This window comes from Photinus pyralis, unplaced genomic scaffold, assembly GCF_008802855.1.
Source record: "Photinus pyralis isolate 1611_PpyrPB1 unplaced genomic scaffold, Ppyr1.3 Ppyr1.4_LG3a, whole genome shotgun sequence".
NCBI classification, from domain to species: Eukaryota; Metazoa; Arthropoda; class Insecta; order Coleoptera; family Lampyridae; genus Photinus; species Photinus pyralis.
In genome coordinates, this window is record NW_022170509.1 from 14,601,455 (window position 1) to 14,627,758 (window position 26,304).

At 41.3% G+C, this 26,304-nt stretch overlaps 1 protein-coding gene across 2 annotated transcripts in view; it reads left to right on the forward strand.

Moving 5' to 3' along the window:
• The window catches only part of LOC116165954 (dynein beta chain, ciliary), a 29,759-nt gene extending 15,396 nt beyond the window's left edge, over positions 1–14,363 (forward strand). For both annotated transcript variants that reach the window (XM_031480735.1, XM_031480736.1), the window contains 21 exons: positions 3,143–3,367; positions 3,416–3,903; positions 3,952–4,234; positions 4,279–4,452; positions 4,502–5,221; positions 5,267–5,628; positions 5,806–7,015; positions 7,062–7,358; positions 9,543–9,712; positions 9,760–9,898; positions 9,943–10,301; positions 10,349–10,553; positions 10,600–10,905; positions 10,954–11,124; positions 11,174–11,490; positions 11,537–11,951; positions 12,000–12,401; positions 12,450–12,692; positions 12,739–13,095; positions 13,141–13,289; positions 13,335–14,363. In XM_031480735.1, the coding sequence (XP_031336595.1) occupies positions 3,143–3,367; positions 3,416–3,903; positions 3,952–4,234; positions 4,279–4,452; positions 4,502–5,221; positions 5,267–5,628; positions 5,806–7,015; positions 7,062–7,358; positions 9,543–9,712; positions 9,760–9,898; positions 9,943–10,301; positions 10,349–10,553; positions 10,600–10,905; positions 10,954–11,124; positions 11,174–11,490; positions 11,537–11,951; positions 12,000–12,401; positions 12,450–12,692; positions 12,739–13,095; positions 13,141–13,289; positions 13,335–13,629 (7,287 nt within the window). In that variant the 3' untranslated portion in view covers positions 13,630–14,363. The remainder of the gene's footprint in view (positions 1–3,142; positions 3,368–3,415; positions 3,904–3,951; positions 4,235–4,278; positions 4,453–4,501; positions 5,222–5,266; positions 5,629–5,805; positions 7,016–7,061; positions 7,359–9,542; positions 9,713–9,759; positions 9,899–9,942; positions 10,302–10,348; positions 10,554–10,599; positions 10,906–10,953; positions 11,125–11,173; positions 11,491–11,536; positions 11,952–11,999; positions 12,402–12,449; positions 12,693–12,738; positions 13,096–13,140; positions 13,290–13,334) is intronic.
• Positions 14,364–26,304: the final 11,941 nt, after the last annotated feature.

Genomic DNA, 26,304 nt, shown 5'->3' on the forward strand with positions numbered 1-26,304 from the left:
GGCCTGTAGAATCATAATTTCAAACAGTTCCAAGATTGGGCTACTACTTCAAAAGTTACAGCCCTTTGAATTTTCTTTCGAAACTGGTTTCTAGTCTATAACTTTTGATTGAGAAATCTGATCGAAAAAGTACGAATTGTTTTGGATTCTACGCACCAAAATTAATAAGAAAAAGTGTTTTCCCGAGAAATTTTGGTGTAGTCAATTTTTGGTAAAAAAGGAAGGTTATACACTGCCTTTTTTTGAGCCCCGAAGAAAAAATTGTCTTAGATCGACCCGGAAAAGAAATTTTCTTATAGAATGTGGCCTATAGAATCATAATTTCAAACAGTTCCTACTACTACTACTACTACTACTAGTTGAAAAGTTACAGCCCTTTGAATTTTTTTTCAAAATTGGTTTCTAGTCTATAACTTTTGATTGAGATGTCTGATCGAAAAAGTACGAATTGATTTAGATTCTACGCACCCAAATTAATAAGAAAAAGTGTTTTCCCGAGAAATTTTGGTGTAGTCGATTTTTGGTAAAAAATGAAGGTTATACACTGCCTTTTTTTGAGCCCCGAAAAAAAATTGTCTCAGATCGACCCGGAAAAGAAATTTTCTTATAGAATGTGGTCTGTAGAATCATAATTTCAAACAGTTCCAAGATTGAGCTACTAGTTCAAAAGTTACAGCCCTTTGAATTTTTTTTCGAAATTGGTTTCTAGTCTATAACTGTTGATTGAGAAGTCTGATCGAAAAAGTACAAATCGATTTGGATTCTACGCACCCAAATTAATAAGAAAAAGTGTTTTCCCGAGAAATTCTGGTGTAGTTAATTTTTGGTAAAAAAAGGAAGGTTATACACTGCCTTTTTTTGAGCCCCGAAAAAAAATTGTCTCAGATCGACCCGGAAAAGAAATTTTCTTATAGAATGTGGCCTGTAGAATCATAATTTCAAACAGTTCCAAGATTGGGATACTACTTCAAAAGTTACAGCCCTTTGAATTTTTTTTCGAAATTGGTTTCTGGTCTATAACTTTTGATTGAGAAGTCTGATCGAAAAAGTACGAATTGATTTGGATTCTACGCACCCAAATTAATAAGAAAAGTGTTTTCACAAGAAATTTTGGTGTAGTCAATTTTTGGTAAAAAAGGAAGGTTATACACTGCCTTTTTTTGAGCCCCGAAGAAAAAATTGTCTCAGATCGACCGGAAAAAAATTTTCTTATAGAATGTGGCCTGTAGAATCCATAATTTCAAACAGTTCCAAGATTGAGCTACTAGTTCAAAAAGCCCTTTGAATTTTTTTTCGAAATTTGTTTCTAGTCTATAACTTTTGATTGAGAAGTCTGATCGAAAAAGTACGAATTGATTTGGATTCTACGCAACCCAAATTAATAAGCAAAAGTGTTTTCCCGAGAAATTTTGGTGTAGTCGATTTTTGGTAAAAAAGGAAGGTTATACACTGCCTTTTTTTGAGCCCCGAAAAAAATTGTCTCAGATCGACCCGCAAAAAAAATTTTCTTATAGAATGTGGCCTGTAGAATCCATAATTTCAAACAGTTCCAAGATTGGGCTACTAGTTCACAAGTTACAGCCCTTTGAATTTTTTTCGAAATTGGTTTCTACTAGTGATGTGGATTGTAAAAAACGATTTGTAAGTTACATAAAAAACGGTTATATTACGCGTAACTTACAAGAGGCCGGTTTTTTTATGTAATTTATGTCTTTTATGAAACTTACGTAACACGTTTTTAATTTAAAAAACCGTAATTTTTGTAAGTTACATAGCTATTTGATACATTTTGATCGGTACTACAACAGACCATCAACGGTACTACCAACGTAAACGATTGACCGTTGAATTTAGTTTGGTTTAATGAAGATGATACAGCCTCTAATTCGCGATCTGGAGCTTCTTCCTCCAAACGACGCGTGATGGCGAAATACCTACTGCTTGGGTATTTTATTTAATACACCAAAATATATAATTTAACAAGTGTTTTTATTTTCAAACACTCACAAAATTCAAAAAGGTTTATACAATATTGAAAAAAACATAAAAAACATAAATGACAGGTAATTTTACAAAAATATTTGTAAATTACATAAAAAACATATATTACTGGTAATTTTACTGTAAAATTACGTTTTTTTTTAAAAAATGGTAAGTTACATAAATTACATAAAATACATAAAAAACATAAACAATTCGTAATTTTACACGTAATATTACGCACTACACTAGTCATGAACTTACCGAAAACGACAGGGGGGACAGAGGATAACACATTTTTAAAGAAAATTTATAGGGTGCCTCTTATTCGGATTTCCAATATTCCGAGGAAGATTGCTAAAGAGTTGCTAAAAGGGATTTCGAAAAATATTTATTGGAAATTGCGCCAAACGTTGCTGAAGGGATTTCTGGGATGTGCAAATGTCTTCTAGTGAAATTCATAGACACATTCATAACAATATATTCTAAAATTACTAAAAAAAGTTTCAAGAGAACTCTGTGTAAAAAGATTCCTAAGAGCATCTCTTAAAAAAATTACCAAGAAGATTCCCAGTTGTTTCTATAGACCCGCAAAAATTTCAAAACGTGCCTTTCGTATTTAATTTGTTTTTCCTTTTCCATTTCGTAATTTCTAAGTTAAGTTGAATGGGTTGCGTAGACACCTGAGAAATATCTTTAGGTTAAACTTATAAATGAAATTGGATTCAGACTGTTCAGCATTTTACGGAAATGTGATCATGGTTGCACAATGTGACGAAAGTTCCTAGTCAGTAATAACATTAAAACATCCCCCAACGATTCGCTATCTTCAAAATTTTTCCCGGGGTCTACAATTTCAAGGCCATTTTAAGGATTTCTCAATTTTCAATGCAGTCGACACCGGAGAGCTATAAACATAAATTATGAGAAAAAATCTTCTTTTATTGTTATAATTTAATAAGTGAAAATCTCGATTGTTTTTACTGGACGACGCTCATTTATGCTGATTTCCTAATTATGTACTTGTGTTCATCTAAAGGCCTATTGACAAGGAAATAATTTTCTTTGAAAAATCTTACGAAAAATCGAAGTGAAATATATACGGTGGGAGTTGAGAGGCTAACATGGTATGCCAAAAGGAACACAATATGAAATGTTTTAGCGCGGTGACCCAGGTCGTCCAGAGGAAGAGGTTCTAATGCGAGCTCTTAGAGATTTTAATATACCAAAAATTGTAACGGAGGACTTTCCTGTTTTTATGGGCCTGATCGGTGATCTTTTCCCAGCCTTGGAAGTGCCCAGAAAAAGAGATGCCGAGTTTGAAAGAACGGTCAAGCAGGCAGCAATGGATTTAGGGCTGCAGCCTGAAGACAATTTTATTTTAAAAGTGAGAGGAAACCCCGGTAGCTTATTTACGCTAATTCATTTGATATAGGTTGTGCAGTTGGAAGAGCTTTTGGAAGTGCGACATTCTGTTTTTATAGTTGGATACGCGGGTACTGGTAAGACTCAAGTATGGAAAACGCTGTTTAAAACTTACCAAAATATTAAGCGTAAGCCGATTTACAATGACCTAAATCCAAAAGCGGTCACTAACGACGAACTTTTTGGAATTATTAACCCTGCGACACGCGAATGGAAAGACGGCCTATTTTCGGTACTCATGCGCGACCAGGCCAATCTAAATAATGATCACCCGAAATGGATTATTTTGGATGGAGATATTGATCCCATGTGGATTGAATCTTTGAACACCGTCATGGACGATAATAAGGTTTTGACTTTGGCTAGTAATGAACGGATAGCTCTCACGCCGACAATGAGACTACTGTTTGAAATATCCAATTTGAGAACAGCAACGCCTGCCACTGTTTCTCGAGCTGGTATACTTTACATCAATCCACAAGACTTAGGCTGGAATCCGTAAGTTCGTTAGTAATTGGTTACTGAACTAGCTTATTTGCTTCAAAGGTTTGTGACAAGTTGGTTAGAAACGCGCACCAGCAATGCGGAAAAATCAAATCTGATCGCCCTTTTCGATAAGTACATCCCGATTTGTTTAGAAAACATCAAAACGAGGTTTAAAAAAATTACACCCATCGTGGAAATCTCTCACATACAAATGCTTTGCCACTTGCTAGACTGTCTACTAACACCAGTGAACACTCCAGCCGATTGCCCAAAGGAATGGTACGAATTGTATTTTGTATTCGGTTGTGTTTGGGCATTTGGTTCTGCCATGTTTCAGGAGCAGGTGCGTATACGTGCACCTTACACCATTACATAATTTCCTCGCAGACAACCGATTATCGTGTAGAATTTACAAAATGGTGGGTCAACGAGTTTAAAAACATTAAATTTCCAACAGGGGGTACCGTTTTTGATTACTTCATTGATACTGAAACCAAGCAATTTCTACCGTGGACTGAACGACTAGGTCGTTTCGAATTGGATCCTGAAGTACCTTTACAAGTAAAATTACGATCAAGATTCCAACTGGTACTAATGTTACCTATTTTAGGCAATTTTAGTGCATACCGCCGAATCTGTGCGCTTAAAATTCTTTTTAGATTTGTTAATGGAGAAACGTCGTCCAGTGATGCTTATTGGAAATGCGGGAGTTGGTAAAACAGTTTTAGTTAACGAAAGGTTACGTTCGCTACCAGATCATTACGCTATTTGCACAATCCCCTTCAATTTTTACACTACATCGGAGATGTTGCAAAGAATTCTGGAAAAACCCCTTGAAAAAAAGGCTGGCAGAAACTATGGGCCTCCAGGAAATAAAACTCTGATTTACTTTCTTGATGACATGAACATGCCTGAAGTAGACACTTACGGAACTGTGCAGCCGCACACCCTGATTCGCCAACATTTAGACTACAACCATTGGTATGACCGAGGTCGTTTGACACTAAAGGACATTCACAATTGCCAGTACGTGTCATGCATGAATCCAACTGCAGGAAGTTTTACAATCAACCCACGACTTCAGCGGCATTTCTACGTATTTGCGGTGAGCTTCCCGGGAATTGATGCGCTTACAACGATCTACCATGCCATTTTAACGCAACACCTTTCAAATCCGGAATACAAGATAGCCCCTTTTTTCGTTAAACTTGCCGATAATGTTGTAAATGCTACGGTAACACTACACCATAAGGTTTCCCAAATCTTTTTACCAACAGCAATCAAGTTTCACTACATATTCAACTTGCGAGACTTATCAAACATCTTTCAGGTAGATCGTCCATATCGATGTAATCATCTAGATTTCAGTTTTTAGGGTTTCTTATTCAGCACCGGAGATTGCTTAAATCAACCCCACGATATAGTGCGCTTGTGGATACACGAAAGCCAACGAGTTTACGGCGACAAATTAACTGAAGAAAAAGACAGCGACGCATTTTACAAGTCACAGGTCGACGTGTTCAAGAAGAATTTCGAAGAAATTGACGAATCCACAGTATTTGAAAAACCGAACATTTACTGTCATTTTGCAGGCGGAATTGGTGAACCCAAATACATGCCGATTAAGAAATGGACCCAACTTAATAAGCTGCTTTCTGAAGCCATGTCCAGTTATAATGATTTGGTAGCCGCCATGAACTTGGTGTTATTCGAAGACGCTATGATGCACGTCTGCAGGTAAGCTAATGTCTATGAAGTTCGCCCGACCCATTTTGAGTAAAAAATTACTTAATGTTTGTGTTTAAGTAAACGTGCGTGCACATTTTTTGAGCCCAAGTAAATGCTTTCCCATAAAATTTCAAACCAGAATGGGAAGAGCCAACTTCACAGGAAACTAATAGCAACTAATTTCAGAATAAATCGCATCTTGGAATCACCGCGAGGAAGCGCATTACTAGTTGGTGTTGGTGGCAGCGGAAAACAATCACTTTCACGACTGGCGGCTTTTATCTCATCCCTGGAGGTGTTCCAATTACAACTCAAAAAGGGCTACGGTGTTGTAGACCTACGAAAAGAACTGAGCGGTCTCTATCTAAAATCCGGCCTAAAAAACGTCGGAATTATGTTTCTAATGACCGACGCGCAAGTGCCAAATGAACAATTTTTGGTACTAATAAACGACATGCTCGCCTCTGGAGAAGTTCCGGATATGTTTTCTGAGGATGAAATTGAGAACATAATTGGTGGAGTGAGGAATGAAGTGAAAGGTGCTGGAATATTAGATACGAGGGAAAACTGTTGGAAATTCTTCCTGGACAGAGTCAGACGGCAACTAAAGGTAGTTTTATGTTTTTCTCCCGTTGGATCCACATTAAGGGTACGAGGGAGAAAATTCCCAGCTATAGTAAACTGCGCACAGATGAATTGGTTCCACGAGTGGCCACAGGAGGCATTAGTTTCTGTCTCCCTCAAATTTTTGCAAGAGCTTGAAGTGTTACCCGAATCACTATACGACCCCGTATCTAAATTTATGGCCAATACTCACTCGTCGGTTAACTCGATCTCAAAACAGTTTCTTACAAATGAACGGCGATATAATTACACCACCCCGAAATCGTACCTTGAACAAATTAGCTTGTACTCAAAGCTATTGCGACTAAAGGCCGCAGAGCTAAAGAAGAATATTGCAAGATTAGAAAACGGATTGGATAAACTAAGAACAACAGCCTCTCAAGTGGAAGATTTGAAAGCAACGCTAGCAATACAAGAGATTGAACTCAAGCAAAAAAATGACGCAGCTGATGCGCTAATTGCAATCGTGCAAGTAGAAACAACAAAAGTATCAATTGAAAAGTCACTTGCAGGAGAAGAAGAAGTTAAAGTGGGAATAATTGCAGAAGAAGTCAGTCAAAAACAAAGAGACTGTGAGGAAGATTTGGTGAAAGCCGAACCGGCGCTCTTAGCTGCTCAGGAGGCGTTGAACACACTTAATAAGGCCAATTTGACTGAGCTTAAATCTTTTGGATCGCCACCTGGGGCGGTTACAAACGTAACTGCCGCCGTTATGGTTTTACTAGCACCAGCTTCAAAAATTCCGAAGGACAGAAGTTGGAAAGCGGCAAAAGTATTGATTTAAAACATAACCCAGTAATTGCCCGAGTTTATTGCAGATCGTGATGGCAAAAGTAGACACATTCCTAGACGCGCTAATCAATTATGACAAGGAAAACATCCATCCTGAGATAATTAAAGCGATAGAACCCTACCTTAAGGATCCTGAGTTTGACCCAGAGTTTATTAGGTCTAAATCTGCCGCCGCAGCCGGTTTATGTGCTTGGGCCATTAACATCATCAAATTTTTTGAAGTGTATTGCGACGTCGAACCCAAACGAAAAGCTTTGGCTCAAGCGAATGCCGAATTGGCAACTGCTCAAGAAAAACTTGCAACAATTAAAAGGAAAGTTGCGGTAAGTTCTGCGAGTGTCGAGTTACCACTATACAACCCATCGAATTCCATCACTTAGCTAAGGTTTCCCCACGGTTACCAAAGGTTGCATGTAAATTGCGCTCGTTTTGGGCTGATTTGTGCATGAACAATTAACTCTCCCTTTTTTTTAATTTCTTCTATCTCACAGGTCTGAACGAAGATTTCCGAATTCGACTAGTCCAATTTTGAAAATTAAATGCTTTATATAACAGCATCCTGCAGCTGTGCGTTGCTCTCCAGAGGTGTAGGCCTTGATGTCAGGTCTCGTGGAAAGGTACCAATGGTATAGCATTGGATGCACTGATTGCGTCTAGTGCTGAGGGTAACTTGTTCAGTTTTCTTATGGTGGTTTCTGACTGCTACAAAATGGAGGGTTATACATTGAACACCCCCACATCATAGAAGGTTTTATTTCCATCAGGGGTATCCATATTGACATCTGAAAGGAAAAAGAAAAAAAGAAATCGTCAAATGGGAAAAATTGTCGTCCTTCAGCCGTCGATTACTACCTTATAAATTGGTCCAGTTTTAAAATTGTAGGGTCATGCTCTTTCATTTGTCTATGAGTAAGGTTTTTGCTAGGATGCGTTGTTTAGAAGCCCAAAAACCTGAAGAAAGTCTCAAAATTTCCACGTTTTTGGGGTACCAAAAGTTATTCTCAACCCCTACAAGCTCAAATTACTTGGTTTGAAGACGACCTGAAGGTTTTAAATCGATTTCAGCTTTCCCCAGATCACCATGTTCCTATTTTACTGGACTATATTCAGATCTGTTTTTCAGAGCCGCGGCTCCAGCGATACTTCCCAGTTTTGATTGGCATGCAGCTTTAGTGATGTTCTCTGAAAGTGTGTTCTATCACCGATTTCGCAAATATTCCCATCTTTTCGGTTTTTCAACGGGACTATAAATATATATGTAGATGGAAATGAAAGTTCGTGATTGGTTTAAAAGCGAGGCGGAAGCAATCGAAGCCCTGCGGGCCGAAACGGACCATCTTGCTTAGATAGTACTGTAACGGGTGGTAACATAATAATAATAATAGTAATAATAATAATAATAGTTTATTGTCCTACAGAAAAAGAATCCATTTACAGGACAATGAGCACAAGTTAACATAACAAAATTAATCTTTACACAAATATACCTTGAAATAACAAAGAAAAAGAAAACCTAATAAATCCTAACTGAATATAAATTCTAAAGTAAATCACTAAACTCAAACTTAATCCAATAGCACTAAGATATCATTTTGGGAATGGAAATTTATATCTGCCAACCTAGGTAATTTACTAAACAACTTAACAGAGTAATGTATAGGAGATTTAAACAGCAAATTGGTGTTAGGTGTTGGAACAAAGAAAGTGGAGTTACTACGAGAAAAATAAGGTGGAACATAAAAGGAGAGAAGTGCGACTAGATCAGGACAGTCGATCTGATCATGTAAAAGTTTGTAAAATAAATCATAACATGTAGGTAAGATGGAAGTTCACTAAAATTATACTTGCGGAAGAGCGAGGTTAGCATAAAAAGTATCGAAAATTACTCGCTTGAGAGTACGGACGCTTTTGTGAGAATTTCAAGTGTAGAAGAATCCAAGTAAAAAAGTTTATTTAAAAACCTCATTCATGATTTTGGACTTTCTGTCCGTTCATCCATCCGTCCGTCTTGTGTACATGACACTCGTGAACGGTTTCGAATTTTCAAATTCTGTTTTCGCTATTATGTTTATCACATCATCACACAAGGAAGAACTGATTACATGTTCAGTGACTCAGGAGCTCCTTTGCTATATTTGTTACAAGTTTATTAACGAGCGACAAAAGCGAGTTCATGATTTTGGACTCTGTCCGTCCGTCAGTTCGTCCATCTGTCCGTCGGTCTGTGTACATGGTTACTCACGAACGATTTCGAATTTTCCAATTCTGTTTTCTAACTGAACTTGTCAACCGGAAGTGACCTTGTCGGTCGTCTATATTGGTGTAGTTTTTAAATTACATACCTCCGTTACTCTTGAGCACAAAACGAGCGCAATTCACCCTGCAAACTGAAATATTGGTACATTATCAGATTAACAGTTCATATAGTAAAGCAAGAAACGTGGGATTTGGCACATGGGTTTAGGGGGAACAGTTTCATTCGCGTCAATAATTCGTAATCATTACAGTCGTTGGAAGAACAACTGGCGAAGCTAACCGCCGATTTTGAGCAAGCAACCGCTGAGAAGCTGAGATGCCAACAGGAAGCCGATGCAACTAACGCAACAATAGCCCTCGCAAACCGATTAGTGGGCGGATTAGCTAGCGAAAACGTGAGATGGGCGGAGGCCGTAAACAAGTAAGGCCAATTCACTTCGCAATACAATAATAATCGTCATTTTTCAGTTTCACCCTTCAGGGAACGATGCTTCCCGGAGACGTCTTACTATTAACAGCGTTTGTTTCATACGTAGGTTGCTTTACCAAGCAGTACCGCCAAGACCTGCTACAGAAAATGTGGCTTCCTTACATGAAAAACTTAGATGTGAGCCTTTCGTCTTTAGTCTCTAGCGTAACAGTCCATTTTAGCCTCCCATTCCTATAACAGAAGGATTAGATCCTTTATCACTTTTAACCGATGACACTCAAATTGCTATGTGGCAAAATGAGGGACTTCCAAGCGACAGAATGTCGACCGAAAACGCCACCATTCTTTCAAACTCAGATCGATGGCCTTTATTGATAGATCCCCAGCTTCAAGGCGTCAAATGGATAAAACAAAAGTATAGTGAGAGTTTAGTGGTCGTGCGATTGGGGCAAAAGGGTTACTTAGACACGATGGAAAAAGCAATAACTGGCGGCGCTACAGTGCTGGTAGAAAGCATTGGGGAAAATCTAGATCCGGTTCTCGATTCACTGTTAGGAAGAAACTTAATTAAAAAAGGAAAGTAGGTGCACCGAGACGAATTAGAACAGGACTAAAATTAACTTTTAGAGCAATCAAAATGGGTGACAAGGAGATCGAGTACAACCCAAACTTTAAGCTCTACCTGCAAACAAAACTTGCCAACCCCCACTACAAACCAGAAATGCAAGCTCAAGCGACGCTAATTAACTTTACAGTCACAAGAGACGGTTTAGAAGACCAATTGCTGGCAGAAGTAGTAAAAGCGGAACGGCCAGACTTGGAAGAGCTTAAAGTAGGTAGCTGCATCGCAAATTACGTCATCCTGTAACGCATTCTAGGCCGAATTGACCAAACAACAAAATGACTTCAAGATAATGTTGAAGACCTTAGAGGACGACTTACTTTCAAGATTATCGTCTGCTGGAGGCAACCTATTGGGAGACACGAGTTTAGTAGAGAATCTAGAAACAACAAAACGAACTGCGGCCGAAATTGAAGAAAAAGTAATAGAAGCAAAAACTACCTCTCGCCAAATTGACCTCGCGAGAGAGTACTACAGACCTGCTGCCGCCAGAGCCAGTCTGCTGTACTTCATTCTGAACGATTTGAATACTATAAACCCCATCTACCAATTCTCGTTAAAGGTTGGATCTATTCACAATGAAACTCTTACAAATTGTCTCCATCTGCAGGCATTCAGTGTCGTGTTCCAGAAAGCAATCGCAAAGGCTCTTCCTTCAGATGACGTAGCAATTCGAGTTAACAACTTAATCGATTGCATCTCCTTTTCGGTATTTCAGTATACGTCAAGAGGACTGTTTGAATGCGACAAGCTTATTTTTGCGTCGCAAATGTGTTTTCAAGTGAATTTCAAATACTGCTAATATTATTGAGCTGAACTTTACCTTTCAGATTTTATTGATGAGCGAAGAAATATCTTCTGCCGATTTAGATTTCCTTTTAAGATTTCCAATTAAACCGCATGTAACGAGTCCTGTAGATTTTCTTTCTAATTCCAGCTGGGGTGGTATTTGTAGCTTATCAACAAAGGACGAATTTCGTAACTTGGACCGTGACATCGAAATTTCTCCTAAACGATGGAAAAAGCTAGTCGAATGCGACTGCCCAGAAAGAGAGAAGTTTCCGCAGGAGTGGAAGAATAAAACCGCTTTACAAAGATTGTGTATGATAAGGGCTTTTAGACCGGATCGCATGACTTATGCTGTTGCGTAAGTGCAATGCTATTTGATTGCGTGTTCCTAATGTATACTACAGGACGTTTATTGAAGAAAAATTGGGCCCCAAATACGTTGATAATAAAACGATGGAATTTGAGAAATCGTTTGAAGAGACAAGCCCCTCCACTCCAATCTTCTTTATTCTCTCACCCGGTGTGAATCCCCTTAAGGACGTTGAGACGCTTGGCGAAAAACTGGGTTTCACATCTGACCAACAAAATTTTCACAACGTTTCCTTGGGACAAGGGCAAGAGGTGGTCGCTGAGCAAGCCATGGATATCGCTGCCCAAAAGGGGCATTGGGTTATTTTGCAAAATATTCATCTTGTGCGTAAATGGTTGCCAGTTCTGGAAAAGAAACTGGAATATTACGCGGAGAACTCGCATCTAAATTACAGAGTTTTCATGAGTGCAGAGCCCGCAGCTACACCTGAAGCACATATTATTCCCCAGGTGAGTTAGGGCGGAATATGTAGTTTTAAATTGGGTCTACGGTTTTAGGGAATTCTTGAATCATCAATTAAAATAACTAACGAACCCCCTACGGGAATGCAAGCCAATTTGCACAAGGCGTTCTCCAACTTTAATCAAGAAACGTTGGAGCAGTGTGGAAAGGAGGCCGAATTTAAAGTCATCCTTTTCGCGTTATGTTATTTTCACGCCGTTGTAGCAGAGCGCAGGAAATTTGGTCCACAGGGTTGGAATAAAATATACCCATTTAATGTCGGTGATCTAACCATTAGCGTCTTTGTTTTGTTTAATTATTTAGAAGCGAACTCCAAGGTACCTTGGGAAGACTTGCGGTATCTATTTGGAGAAATTATGTATGGTGGCCATATTACCGATGACTGGGATAGGAGATTATGTATTACATATCTGGAAGAGTTACTGCAGCCTGACCTTGTCAGATTGAAAGCATAGCCCTTGCTCTTCTATATTTTGTGTTTGCAGGTTGACGGTGAATTGTTTTTGGCGCCGGGATTTGCCGCTCCTCCCAATACCGATTACGTTGGTTACCATGCGTACATCGATGACGTCATGCCGCCAGAATCTCCCTACTTGTATGGTCTTCATCCCAACGCCGAAATCGGTTTTTTAACTACGACAGCTGAAAATTTATTCCGCACGGTTTTTGAAATGCAACCGAGAGACGCAGGCGCTTCGGGAGGAGCCACAATTACGAGAGAGGATAAGGTAAATGGGTCAAATCTTACCACTGGGTCAATTAGCTCTCGTCTAGGTTCGGCAAATAATTGACGAAATGATTGAGAAGCTACCAGAGGACTTCAATATTGTGGAAATTATGGGTAAAGTAGAAGAACGAACTCCCTACGTAATTGTCGCCTTTCAAGAATGCGAGAGAATGAATTTTTTAATGGGTGAAATAAAAAGGTCTTTAAAAGAACTTGATCTTGGTTTAAAGGGCGAACTTACCATAACGTCCGATATGGAAGATCTTGAAAACGCTTTATTTTTAGATCAAGTACCTGTGAGTTGGAGTAATAAAGCCTATCCATCACTGCTAGGGTTAACCCCTTGGTTTGCTGATTTACTGTTAAGAATACGAGAATTGGAAACGTGGTCTACGGATTTTGTGGTATTAGGTGGTGTAGTAAGGTATGAAACTGTATTGCCGTTGTAGCTACCTTCTTCGGTGTGGTTAGGAGGTTTCTTTAATCCTCAGTCCTTACTTACAGCCATTATGCAGAGCACTGCACGAAAAAATGAACTTCCTTTAGACAAAATGTGTTTGCAATGCGATGTCACAAAGAAACATAAGGAAGAATTTACGTAAGATTTTGTGAGGAAAGACACCATACTTTAACACACTTTCAGGAGTGCCCCTCGTGATGGAGCTTACGTGCACGGGCTTTATATGGAAGGTGCCAGATGGGATGTGCAAGCTGGAATAATTATGGATTCCAGGTTGAAGGAGCTATTTCCGCCGATGCCGGTTATTAATGTGCGTGCAATAACACAAGATAAACAGGATTTGAGAAACATGTATGAGTGCCCTATGTACAAAACTCGAATGCGTGGCCCTACGTACGTTTGGACCTTCAACTTGAAAACAAAAGATAAACCAGCCAAGTGGACTTTGGCGGGTGTTGCAATTTTGCTACAAACGTAACTTTGCTTACATCTATTCATTGAATTTACACGATGATTAATAGTTGAATGTTCCCATTAAAGACATCTTATTTGATTGGCGGAATCTCATTAAATCAGTAAGGCTACTAGCAACTTAGTCCGTAACTGGATTCGAAACAGGGTCTTAGATCTCACACTTGCACATAATTTTCTTCGGGTAGGTTCTCAAAGAGGCTACAATTTTTAGAAACTTTCCATAGAGATTAATTGTACCGAGACCTTTAGATATAAATAATAACATAATAACCTAGGATAATAATTATAGAAGTGGCCCAAAAGCATGAACTTCGTTTTTTTATATGCTTATTGCTTATAACAGAAGTTTCTATGCCAACTGGTTCGAACCTTAGACATGAAAACCAGGGAGCGAATCTAGGGATAGGCTCTTTCAGTACGTGGAGCAGCATTTAGAGGAGGTTTCCGGAGGAGCGAACTTTGTAATGTTGAGTCTTTCCACCATGATGCATATCTTTGCGTTTAAGTACTCCGAACATAACATCACAGCTTTATTGAAACTGTTAATATTTTTGCTAATGATTTGACAATTTCATTATAGGTACAATAGTACAGTAAAAATATAGTGTATAGTATATAGTAATATAATAGCTACAATTCGTAATTTCGGCAATCTTGATCTCCATGAAAAACCTCATTCAAATAATCGAACTGTTTTTCCTCATAAACTCCGTGTACACAAATAGATTTCTGAATAAAGCACCGGTTCCACCTACGCCTATCTTGAAAGGCGTCATAATTAATTCTGGGTATGTTTATGTTAGTAGCTACTATTCCTGTTATGAACACATCTTCCCACTTGAGAATCTGGTGGTACAGGGCTGCGTAGTAAAAATCGGTTGCCAGGCGTGCAGGCATTAGGTAAGCATGTCCCACGGCATAGTCTGGGTATACGTGAAGTTTGAACTCCTTATACGTCAGGTAATGCTTTGCTCTCTTTAGACGACTGGGTGCTGCATGTGTAGTTATACGTCCATAAATGGCTCGTTTCCATCGCTTAAGTGTCGATATATATTGTAATAAGCGAGGTACGTTAATAAACATATCGTCATCACTCTTCAGCAGAAAGTCGGCTTTCGGACAGCAAGACTTTACCCATCCTAGCATTGTTATACTTTTAAGGGTCAAGTTATTGTACGTATCTATAAAATGGGCAAACAGAATATCTTCATATTTTTCGTGCTCTACTCTAATTTGTTTAGTCATCTTCCATGTTCTTGCTTTTCCGATAAGAAAAAACAACGAAACATCCGTTCTTGTTGCATAGCGTCCCCATGTTCGTCTTATTGTCAAGCGAGCACGCTCGTGAGATGGAGCTGATTGAACTATTATAACAAGCTTCGTACCACTTCCTTTCCGTGAGCAAACCAAAGGTTTAGTTAACTCATAATTTGTTTCACTCCCTCTCGTTCGTGTCCACAATGAAACCATGAGCTTTTTAATATTTGCTGGCGACCATGGTCCAGGAGTCGGTGCAGCGTAGTGTTTAGCATGTTTACCGGGTTCAGCAACTGCATGATTCTGTAGGTCTAGATATCGACTTTGACGCGCTGGTCTAACTACGAAGATGTGATACAACAGTACAGCCGCATTCATCACACAAACCAAAATAATAAACTTCATCACCTCTTGTAAACAGGGAGCCATTTCTGGAAGGAAAATTTAACATATCAGAACATATATCAACCACCAACTATGTTCACGAATTTTCTGCATAAATTCTATGGAGCTAAGGTACAATTGCACTTACTGTGTGTGATATTTCTTCAATAAAAAGAAGCAAATCTTCGAAATCCAAAACATAAACAGGAGCAATTTGAAATTTATGTGACACTAACAAACGTTGTCAGGTTGACAGTTGCTTACCTGGTGACTTAGATCAATTTGCACATGCTACTTCTGTGATGATTATATGCCAATGCGTGGTAGTTTATGCAGGTCCTTTGGCCTAAAACCGACATTGGCCATTACAGTGGTCAGTGCCTGCCGCATAAGTGCACACAATGAGATTACGTAACGTAACATGTGATAACTTTATTTAGGGATGTTTAAAAACCGAATTTGCGATTTTATGCGTACATTCCCCCACCCTTGTTTGTCTGTTTCGACGAAGATGTGCAAGTTAACCTGGAGGGAAAATAAGAGAGTACTTACTAGTGTATACAGAGTGATACATATAAGTATGTAAAAAAAATTGGTTGGTAGAGGGGAACAAAACAAGCATTTTTTCCAAATAAACCACGGGTTCAATGTCTTTCGTTTGGGAGCCATCCTCAAAAAAGTGGTGAAATTGGCGTTTCTTCCATAATTTTTTTCTCAGCAACCATAGGAGTTACCAAGCCTGGTGATACCTTGAAGGTTTGGGGTATTTTACAAAAATAATTTTAAAATTCCTATCCCGAAAGGGCGCATGCGAAACAAATTCTAGTTTCGAAGAAATTTGGTATCTGGGGGCTTTTGAACATGAAAATCACGAATCTGGAATTAGTTTTTGAAACATTATAATATATTTACTTCACAGCACTACGTCTGTACTCCGAGCTTCCCTGAAAGGCTGAAACCATGCTGGTTTTGTGCCGCGGAAACCAGGAAGGGACGATTTCTAATCAATGTTGCCATGTAGAAAGAAAAAAAAGGTATAGCCATCAAGGTTTGACCACCAGAAACAGGGATAGAGACTTAATCAATCAATTTGAAGTGATTGTAACGTGTAAATTTAGCAAAGTCAAAAGTTGCCGCAGATCTACCAGAAAAAAAAGATTTTAGCTTGTAGAATCCAAAAAACTATCAATTTTTTGATGACCATAAGAGTGATGAAGAGTATGTAGCGCTAAGAAAATTACCTTCTCTTTCAAATTCAGCAAAAATGGAAGTTGTTGCAGATAGACCACTAAGAGACGATTTCCAATAAATGTTGAATCCAAAACAATTATAGCCACCAAGATCTGATTACCAGAAATAGAGATAGGGCCATCAATTCGAATAGTATATTCATTTGGAACATACCTACTCTCCTAGTTAGAACAGATTAAGGAAATATAACCTTCAAGAATAACACAGAATAAGGAAACACTTTATTACCAGGAAGAATTGTTACCGCGTTACCACAAGGGTTCCGGTCCCAGTGAAGTGCTACATTTTGAAGCCATGGAGATGGAAAAGCTGGTCACGGAGCGGTTCGAGATCGCAACGTTTCCACAAGGCCACTCGCAGATCATGGACCAGGACATGGGCACTACGCCAAACAGTATACAAGCGTCTACACTTCGCCCTGTCAACAGCAGCTCCGGAACGGCAAGCCAAGGCGTAATGGTATTATCGTTTTAATATCCGACGGGACAGCGATGGGAACAAACGCACGGCCATTCGGTAGGGCCGTAGGGCGAGGTTTCCTTTCCCCGCCCAGCCTGGGCCATACGCACCTAGACTTCTGTACACAGCAAATGAGATTTGATCGGCTTATGACATTTATCCAGAACACACAGCCCGAACTGGATGAGGAAAGTTCTAACAAATGTTGGAATTTTAAACAGAGGGGGATAGCCAAGAAGCGCAAGACCAGATTGTGGTAAGCAGAAACTCATTATACGAAACTGCAAAGGGCACAGTTCACCAAATCGTGATCGCGATCTGCGAGAAAGAATCACGAGAGAAAAGTAGCTACGAGCCAAAGAAGAAGCCATAAGTAACTTGGATGGGTTCAGGGAAAACAAAAGCCGCCATAGAGGAAGCGATCCCCAGTCACAGCCACGTGTCCATTACAGACGAGGCCGCGCTGACAAAAGTCTGGGAAATTGAAGAAGGCCAAACCCAAGATGCAGCCCTATCGCAGGAAGATGACTTCTCGCTGAAAGAAGACGCTGAGGAATTGACACAGGCGGTTTTCTTCTACAGACCGAATCCAGGTTCAAGGTCCTGCGAGAGTATGAAAAGCTAGGACCTATGGTATCTCGAAATGCAGGGGTGGCATCCTCGGTGTTAAAAGAGGAAAGCTCCGCCACAACACTACGAATCAGCCACCTCCAGTTTGGGAAGAATCCAGACCGAAGTGCTGCCAACAACGTGGCCCCGATGAATTTAAAGAAAACCCTACCGCGGGTAGAGCTTGTTGGAATAGTACTGGTGACCAAGCTTTTAACAGGAACAAACAAACCCCCAACCTCAAGAGAGTCAGTCCTTTCCTGGATGCAATGGGACTACTAAGTGCCAGATCCAGATGGCACTAACTCACATTTCCATTGGTGCGACGAAAATACTGGACATTGAGAACAAGAAAGCTAGTCCGCCGGGAATGCAGAGGCTGCATACGCTGTCTGCAATTCAACTAGAACACGATGCGACAGTTAGGGGGAATCTCCCATCACCATCAGTATGAGTAAATATAGCACACCCTTTCGGAACCGTGGAACCGGACTACGCAGAGCCTAAAAAAGGGGAATCGAGCTGGAAGAGACCCGTATCACCCCAAAAACGACCTTTATCAGTTAACAATCTTCGAACTTCGAATTCACTTGGTGTAAGTTCGCTTGGGCACAAATATACGCAAAGAACGTATACCTGGGGCTTGGGTTATTATTCTTCAAAGAAATGCTTCTGGAGTTGATCTTGTACAGTTTTGCTCCGATTAGTTTCGAACTGGTGTCGTCGGAAAGCTTTTGTAAACGCGCACAAGTGCGTGTTGCAATTTTGTTTTAACCACCTTTTGCAAGTCGCGCGTCTTCAAGGGGTAGGTAGTCGACTTGGAGCGCCCAAAAGTTACCTTCCATTGCGAATTTTTTCACGCGGTATAAAGTTTTTTAAATCTGAAGCCGCGTCCTCTTTTTCCCATGTCGCCAATAGAAGCTCGAGCTTTGAGAAGTGCCTCAAAATTCAGTACTATTTTGTGGAGCGTTTTTAGCGAAATCCACTAAAATGGCGCATTTACATATATGATTATGGGGGCGTCAGGAGCGGGTACCGACAAAGTGAATGTGGTAGCCTCCGATATCTTACTGATGGTGGGATCAAAAGGTTCCAAACCAAACAAATTTTGGTCGTAATGCAAAGAATTTGTCTGGATGATCACGGTCAACGGAATTTTTCATTTCTAGATATCCATATTTTGTATGAGCTTTTGATATTTAATTAGCTTTGACGTCAAGATTTGCGAAAGTTTGATCATATTACATCCTTTTTAATGCACCTCAACGTGTAGCAGAGACCTTGGGGTGAAAAGTACCGATTATGCAGCTTTAGATTGCGTAACGGCTTTGAACACATTTGGGATTGGCAGTAACCAAAGACATTAACCAATAAAGAATTAGGCATCGCCATTTTGAAAGCTAATTCGCCATTGTGAACGTGAAACAATTACATAAGACATAAGAGCGGGAGGATTATTTTTTGCGAACTTGAGAGATTCACGTTTTCGCTTTTTAAGTGACCGGTTTTGGTACCGATAATAGAGAGATTGGCTTTTTGGTCGTAGGAGTGAAAACAGCTTATTAACATTGTATTATACGATGCCAATTTTTTAAGGTTCCTCTCAAAAGGTTAAACCGTTATGACCGGGAACCGTAATTTCCGAAATTTTCGGAAGCTTAAGTCAGAGAAATTAATTAACTTTATTGAAACTGCCGATTTCGGAATTACAAGGTAATATCACAAATATAACATACAACATTAATGAAATACCAAATAATATTTGCATTTTTTGTTTCTATCAAAAATTTGCTGCCAGTACTCGAATAACATACGTTCACGAACTCTGTGGATACAAATCGATCTTTGAATAAAGCATGGGAGCGACAAAAGTCCGTTTTGAAAGGCCTCAACGTGGAGTCTTCGGATGTTCAGGTTAGTAGCTACGATTCCAGTTAAGAACATGTCTTCCAGTCTGACTATTTTGTGTCGAAGGCACGAATTGTATAATTCTTCAACGAGTGGGACAGGTATTATGTATGCAGGTCCGTTAACAAAGTGTGGATATACCGTAAACTTGTACTCTTCATACGGTACGAAATGCTTTGTTGTATTATCACGCATGGGTTTCCGATTATTAAATACACGCCCATAAATGGCTCGTCTTTTTATCTTCAATTGTGATAGCAATTTCAGTAAGCGAGGTGCATTAAGAAACACATCGTCATCACACTTGAGGAGGTACTTGGCTCGGGGGCAGTATTCCTTTACCCATCTTAACATTGATATACTCTTAAGGGTCAAGTTATTGTACGTATCTGTAAAATTCCCAATCAAGATATCCCCATACGTATACCGTTCTGCTTCAATATTTTCTCTTAAAGTCGAGTTACTGGTTTTGCCAATTAAAAAATATATGGAAACGTCATTTCTGGCAGCAATACGTCCCCATGTTCGTCTAACAGCCATGCGAGCAGTGTCGCGAAATGGAGCTGATGGGACCACTATAACCACCTGTATGTCTTCACCGCCCTTTGGGCAAGAAAGGCCATTGAGTGTGGCGTAAATCTCTCCATTTGATGTTTTATTTAGTATAAATTGGCGCATGAGTTTCGGCAAATTTAACGGTGGGTCCAGTCCAAGACGTTTAGCGTTTTTCGGGGAGAATGGATTAAGGGTAGGTCTCACCCAGAACGTCATATATAACAGCACTACGATATTTATCACTCCGACCATGTATACACTCTTCATGTTTTTAGAAAGACCAGGACAAAGCATCGCTGAAAGAGAAAATTAATTTATTAGTTTAATGGTCTCCAAATAGAAGCTATTAGCTTAGAAATACTAATTGAGGTAGCAATAGCACTTACTATGTTTGGTATTAGTCCAATTGATATTAATTATATCTTCAAACGCGATTCTTTGCGAATTTTAATACACTTATGTGAAACTGACGTTGACAGTAAAGTTTTGACGATAGGTACACATGGTAACTTAGATCCATTTATGAATTATTTGATGATTATTTGATTATTTGTGGTGGTCCATACGAAGGGATCGTTTTTGGGTAGATTTGCAAATTAATTAGTTAATCCAAGTAAACGTTTTCCTATGACATAAATATTTTTCTGATGGAATTTTGGTACAAGAGGAGAGAACAGTTCTTATTCAAAAATGGGCAATTCAGATATTAAGGGGGTAATCGTTTTCAAGCAGTTGGATACAGCACAGACCAATGTGAATTTCTGGCACCACACAATGTCACATATTAAGTCATCCACTTATTTGAATGTATTTCAATGCCATATTATGCAGTTTATTTAAAGAAGTAGGTACTCGATTAGACGCTGCCTCAAGAATTGCAGACTCTCACACACTGCTACCTACATCTTCACCAAATCCTTACCCCCCTCCCCCACCCCCCTGGACATCGCACTTCACTGCACCTCCAATGAAAAAAACAGCGAAAAGACAAGGGGTGGAGTCGCCAGACGGAAGATGCAAGTGAATTCCGAATGATACAAGGCTACTTCCGCCTAGTGGAGGAATCCATAGGGTTCGTCTCCGGAGTACGCCCACAAAAACACTTGAATGGGCGTAAAGTGACTCGTGTAGTACTGGGGGTAGTAACGATTGTAAGTAGCTCGTCGGAGCTATCCAGACGGGTAGCCACGTTCCAAGTCATAGGTGTTGACGACCGTACCGACGACACTCAGAGTGCTGTGTCGATAACGGTGCCTTCGGAAACCGGACGAGCTCCGAGTGGAGGCTTTCTTCTTTCGGGACAGGGCTGGCCTGTCCTGGACAAGCGTCTTCCAAATGAGACCGCATTTCCCTACTGCTGCAATCTTAACAAACCCTTTATGAGGTCCTCGCCGGGGGAACAACATAAGCCGGGCTCTCAAAAGGGGTTTGGTAACAATAAAGGCTGCTCGAGGACATCTCCGACGAAGCATCCAACGTTGCGGATGCACCGGGAACAGATGGGCAGTTTGCTTCGGCGGCGCTCAGGGTGACTATTGTTCCGGTGTCGCACCCGGAGGTGGACATCGCCGAGCCTCAATCCAGGTGCATCATGGCTGCATTGAAAGCAGTTGTTGACGAGATGGAAGGAGGGTCCTTCCCTCAGCTGGCGGGGTTCCGCTGCAATCCGCAGGGTGCTATTGTGGCTGGGTTGGAGAGGACCGTCCCTCTTGTTACGCTCGTCACATCTCTAAAAGTTCAGAGGCACGTTCCTAGGGTAACCAAGGTAATGGCTGTGCTATACAGGTTCCCGGATGACACGTCCACCGTCTTGAAGCGCCTCCAGAGGCAAAATTCAGGACGCCGGGATTTCGCAGGTCGTATTAGTAACGAAAGTCGGTGCACCAGGAAAGGGAGAGGGGCCCAGTTCCGCCTTGACGGAGGGGGCTCAATCCCTGGCTATCGACATCAGATGGATGTATGCCTGTAAGGATTACTACCTGCGGCCCTTAGAGGTCAATCAAGATGTTGACGCGCTTCTGAATCGTGTAGCGGTTCTTAGTGTTCCCACAAGGGGTCGGGACCATCGACATCACCAGAGGAGATCATAAATCAATGATAGACGGGGTAACCTTCTTGCAGAACAATTTGCAGCAAAGTATGGCGGCGACTAGGCCAGGTGGAGGACTCTTTTATAATAAGTGGGTCAACCAACTGAACCCTAGAACTAACAGACGATTTTTGTTTCAAGAATCTTGTGGTGCTAACACTTTAAATTGCAGAGGAGGAAGCAGGTACTTGGTGGTCTGCTCGGCATTTTTCCCGTACGACTCCACCTACGAGGGAGCTGGTTAAATTGACAGAATACTGTTGAAATGGTGGCCCCTTCTTGTGGATGGTTGTGAAACTCATGCACATCACCTTCTGGAGCAGCTGCAGCAACCGATTTGAATGTTTGAAATCAAATAGCAGCCCCACCTGCGTTACAGCGCAGAAGCAGGAGGTTATGGGTATGACGCCTGGAAGAAGCGATCGCATTAGTACGCGACACAATAACAGCGGGATATGAGGAAAGCTGTGGACCTTTCGAGGAACGAAAAGTATGGAGGACCTTCTCTGAATACAAAGAGGGTACCCCAGAGGTCCACAACCTTCGTCAGATCCTTTTGAAAGACCCGGGATAAAAAAACATGCGACTTCCGTCACAGCAGCAGCATCCTCTGGTGACCGACGAGCTCATCTCCGTCGTCCCGAGTATGGTGCGGGTCTTGGATTATTGGAATGGAATCGAACGTACTGTTGTTAAACGCATCCTCGATCCTCCTCTCCAGCTTGCTCAGGAAGCAGTGAAGTGCCGTCTCCCCCAGAATATATACCAACCCTGTAAACATATTCGAATGGGTATAGCGGTCTAAGGATTACCAGTATGTACCTCATTCCTCATGTATGCATCCACCATCAGCCACCACAGTTTTTAGACGAAAAGATCGTATTATGGCACAACCCAGCTCTGATCTCTCTTTCTCTTATCGTTCTCCAGGTTTCGGGAATATACCTTAAAGCCAGGCCAGGCCCTCAATAAATTCAAGAACAGCGATTTTAGAGCCTTCTGCAGAAGATTTTCCAACAGATTAGCCTGAAAAACTGGCAGAAGGCACATTACGCAACTTTGACTATTTGCTGTAGGTATCGGTGTGTAGAATTTTCAGGATCGAAACCGATTAAGTCCCATTAAACGCTGCCTCGAAAATGGCAGATTCTTTCACACTCGCTGCCGCCATCGTCACAAAATCTTGGCCGCCCCAGGTATCGTACTTTAACCACCAATAAAAAAAACTACGAAAACTGAAAAGACAGATGATGAAGGCACCAGACGGAAGACGCAAATGAATTCCGAATGGTGCAAGTCTACATCCAGTGGTGTGGTGGAGGCATCCATAGGGCGTATCCTCGGGTGGAGGATAGGGTGGACGCCCACACAGATCGGTGATCGGTACCTAGGTCCCAGGTCACAGTGCAGTTAACGATCATGGCGAGGACCAGGTGGCACTAGGAGTGTTGTGTCGATAACGGTGCTTCTCGGATACCGGACGAGCTTCGAGTAGCGACTCCTTTTCTTCGGGACGGGGCTGGTAACCAAGCCCTGTAAAAAAGACTCTGCCCAGGTGAGAGCGCATTTCCTCACTACTCGGTGGGAATTATATGGACTGCAACCTTAACACACTCTTTATTAGCTCCTCGTCAACAAACCGGGCTGTCAAAAGAGGTCTGCTAAAGGGACAGAGGCGGTCGAATTACCAACGGACACAATAACAGCGACATAGGCAGAAGTCCAAAAACTTCGTAAGATCCTTTTGCAGACTCGGAGTAAAAAACATGCGGCTTCCATCACAGCAGTGGATACAACACTCCACCCTGTGGACATCCTCTGGGAACCGAGGCACCCATCTCCGTCGTTCCGATTCCGAATTTAATGACCCTATATTCCCGTGTATCTTATGATTAGAATGGAATCGAACGCGGTGTTGTTAAATGCACCCTCGATATCTAGAAATGCTACCAGGGCTATCCACGCGGCATACGTTCCCCTCTCTAGCCTGCACGCGAAGCTATGACGAGCCGTCTCCGTGGATATCCAGCGCTGTAAGCACGCTAGAATGGATATCTAGTGGTCTAAAAGAATCAACTAATTTCTTATGTACCTATGCATCCGCCAACTTATCTACAGTTTTTAGAAGAAACGATATGATAAACTGATATGGGGCCTGTAATCCGCCGTGACGTATTTGGCACGACCTGGCTTAGGTAGATATACAATTCTTACCTTTTTCCAGTTGTCGGGGAGATATGTACGTACCTACCCGAAAGGGTAGGGTTAGAAATGCGTAACCCTAAGACGGAAGGTGGCAAGAGTGGGCAGAAGGACCAACATGGCAGGTGATAATTAATACACGGAACTCCAAAATGCATACAAGGATACGAGGTATAAGCTAAGAAAGATGATAGAGGGAATGAAGAAAGAATGTTGGAGAAAGCTGTGGGACGACCTGGAGCAGGATATATGGGGAAGAGCGTATAATATTGTAGTGGGCAAGATAGGGGGAAGAAAGAAGGTAATCGGGACTGACAAAGAGATAATGGAGGCGTCTATTGTTCTCATGCCAAAAAAGCACCCGAGTTCAGTAAGACCAATATCCTTGATAAGTCACTTAGTGAAGTTGATGGAGAGGGTCCTGGCGAAAAAGATCGCCCGTTTTCCGGCAGTAAGGCTTTAGAAAAGGGAAGGGGTCCCGAGAAGCGCTCAGCCAGATCCATAGAACAGCGGAAACCGCATTAAGAGGTACGCAACATACTAGGGAGGTGACAATAATCACCTTCTTAGATGTTCTAAACGCTTTCAATTCTATCCCGATGAAGGTCATACTAGAGGAATTGAAAAGAAAAGGCACACGGGGGTAACTAAGGAGGGTGGTATACAGTTATTTGAGCAACAGAAGAAACCGAATCAAATTACCTTTCGGGAAAGGGTACCAGTTTGAGGTGAATGGAGGGGTGCCACAAGGGTCGGTCCACTCCTGTGGAACATTGCCTACGACGGGGTCATCCGGCTGGGGGTACCGGCAGGAGTGGCTATGGTGGCGTATGCCGACGACCTCAGTATGATGGTGACAGACCGCAAGATTGAGCTAGCGATACAGAAGAATAATAGAATGGCAGAACAGCTGAGCCGGTTAATGTGGAGCACCGGGGGACCACGAGAATGGAAGAGGAGAGTGCTGACCTAGGTGATTGACAATGTGATCCTATATGGTTGCGAGGTGTGGGGAAAAGCAATAAAAACAAGGAGGGCTAGAGAAATGGTAGACAGAGTACAAAGAAAAATTGCCTTAAGAATAGCAACGGCTTATCCAACAGTATCTACTAAGGACCTATTTGTGCCTTTTGTGACGGCCAGTACGCCTCCGCTGAGGCTAAAGATTTGGGCAAGGCATGACGGGAAGAGAAAAGCAGACATACTCAAGGCATGGAAAGAAGAGTGGCGGGCACGAGAGTCGTGGGCGAAGGAGGTAATAGGGAATCTGAAAAGTTGGGTAGGAAGGAAGCATGGGGAAACCAACCATTTTTTGTCACGCAATTTCTAACAAGGCATGGGGAAGATGGAGTGTACCTGAAAAGAATAAGAAAGAGGGAGAGTGATGCCTGCACATCTGTGGTACCGCCGAGGATAATGCGGGACACGGAGTGTTAATAAAGTGCCCAAGGTGGGAAGCCGAGAGATACCGCGTCACCATTAGAGTAGGGGAAGTAATAGAAAAGGATAACATAATCGAAACAATGCTGGAAAGTGAAGAGGAATGGAGAATAATAGCACAGTTAATTGAGAAAATCGCCAGAAAAAGAAGCTAGATAATAGAAGGGAATATTGAATAGAGACCCCCCTGGAAGAATGCTTGAGCGATGCCCAGATGCGGATATCTTCGAGATTAAGGGAGAAGGGGTTTAGTGGGTGTGATCCCCACACTACCGTTGCGAACAGATACAGGGCGACGGTGTGCGGTAGAACATTTCCCTAATTCCCGGGATTTAAAACAAAAAAAAGGTACCCACCCTAAAGCGAGGGAGGCGGACAAGAGATGCAACAAATGCGAGAGCAGCGGTTCTCAGGCCCTTCCGGAGAAGATTAGCCTAAAATGAATGATAGTCCCTTTAAAGAGGAATTTAACTAGTTTACATTCATAGGAAGTGGAAAAAACCCTTAAATTAATTTTTTTGACAT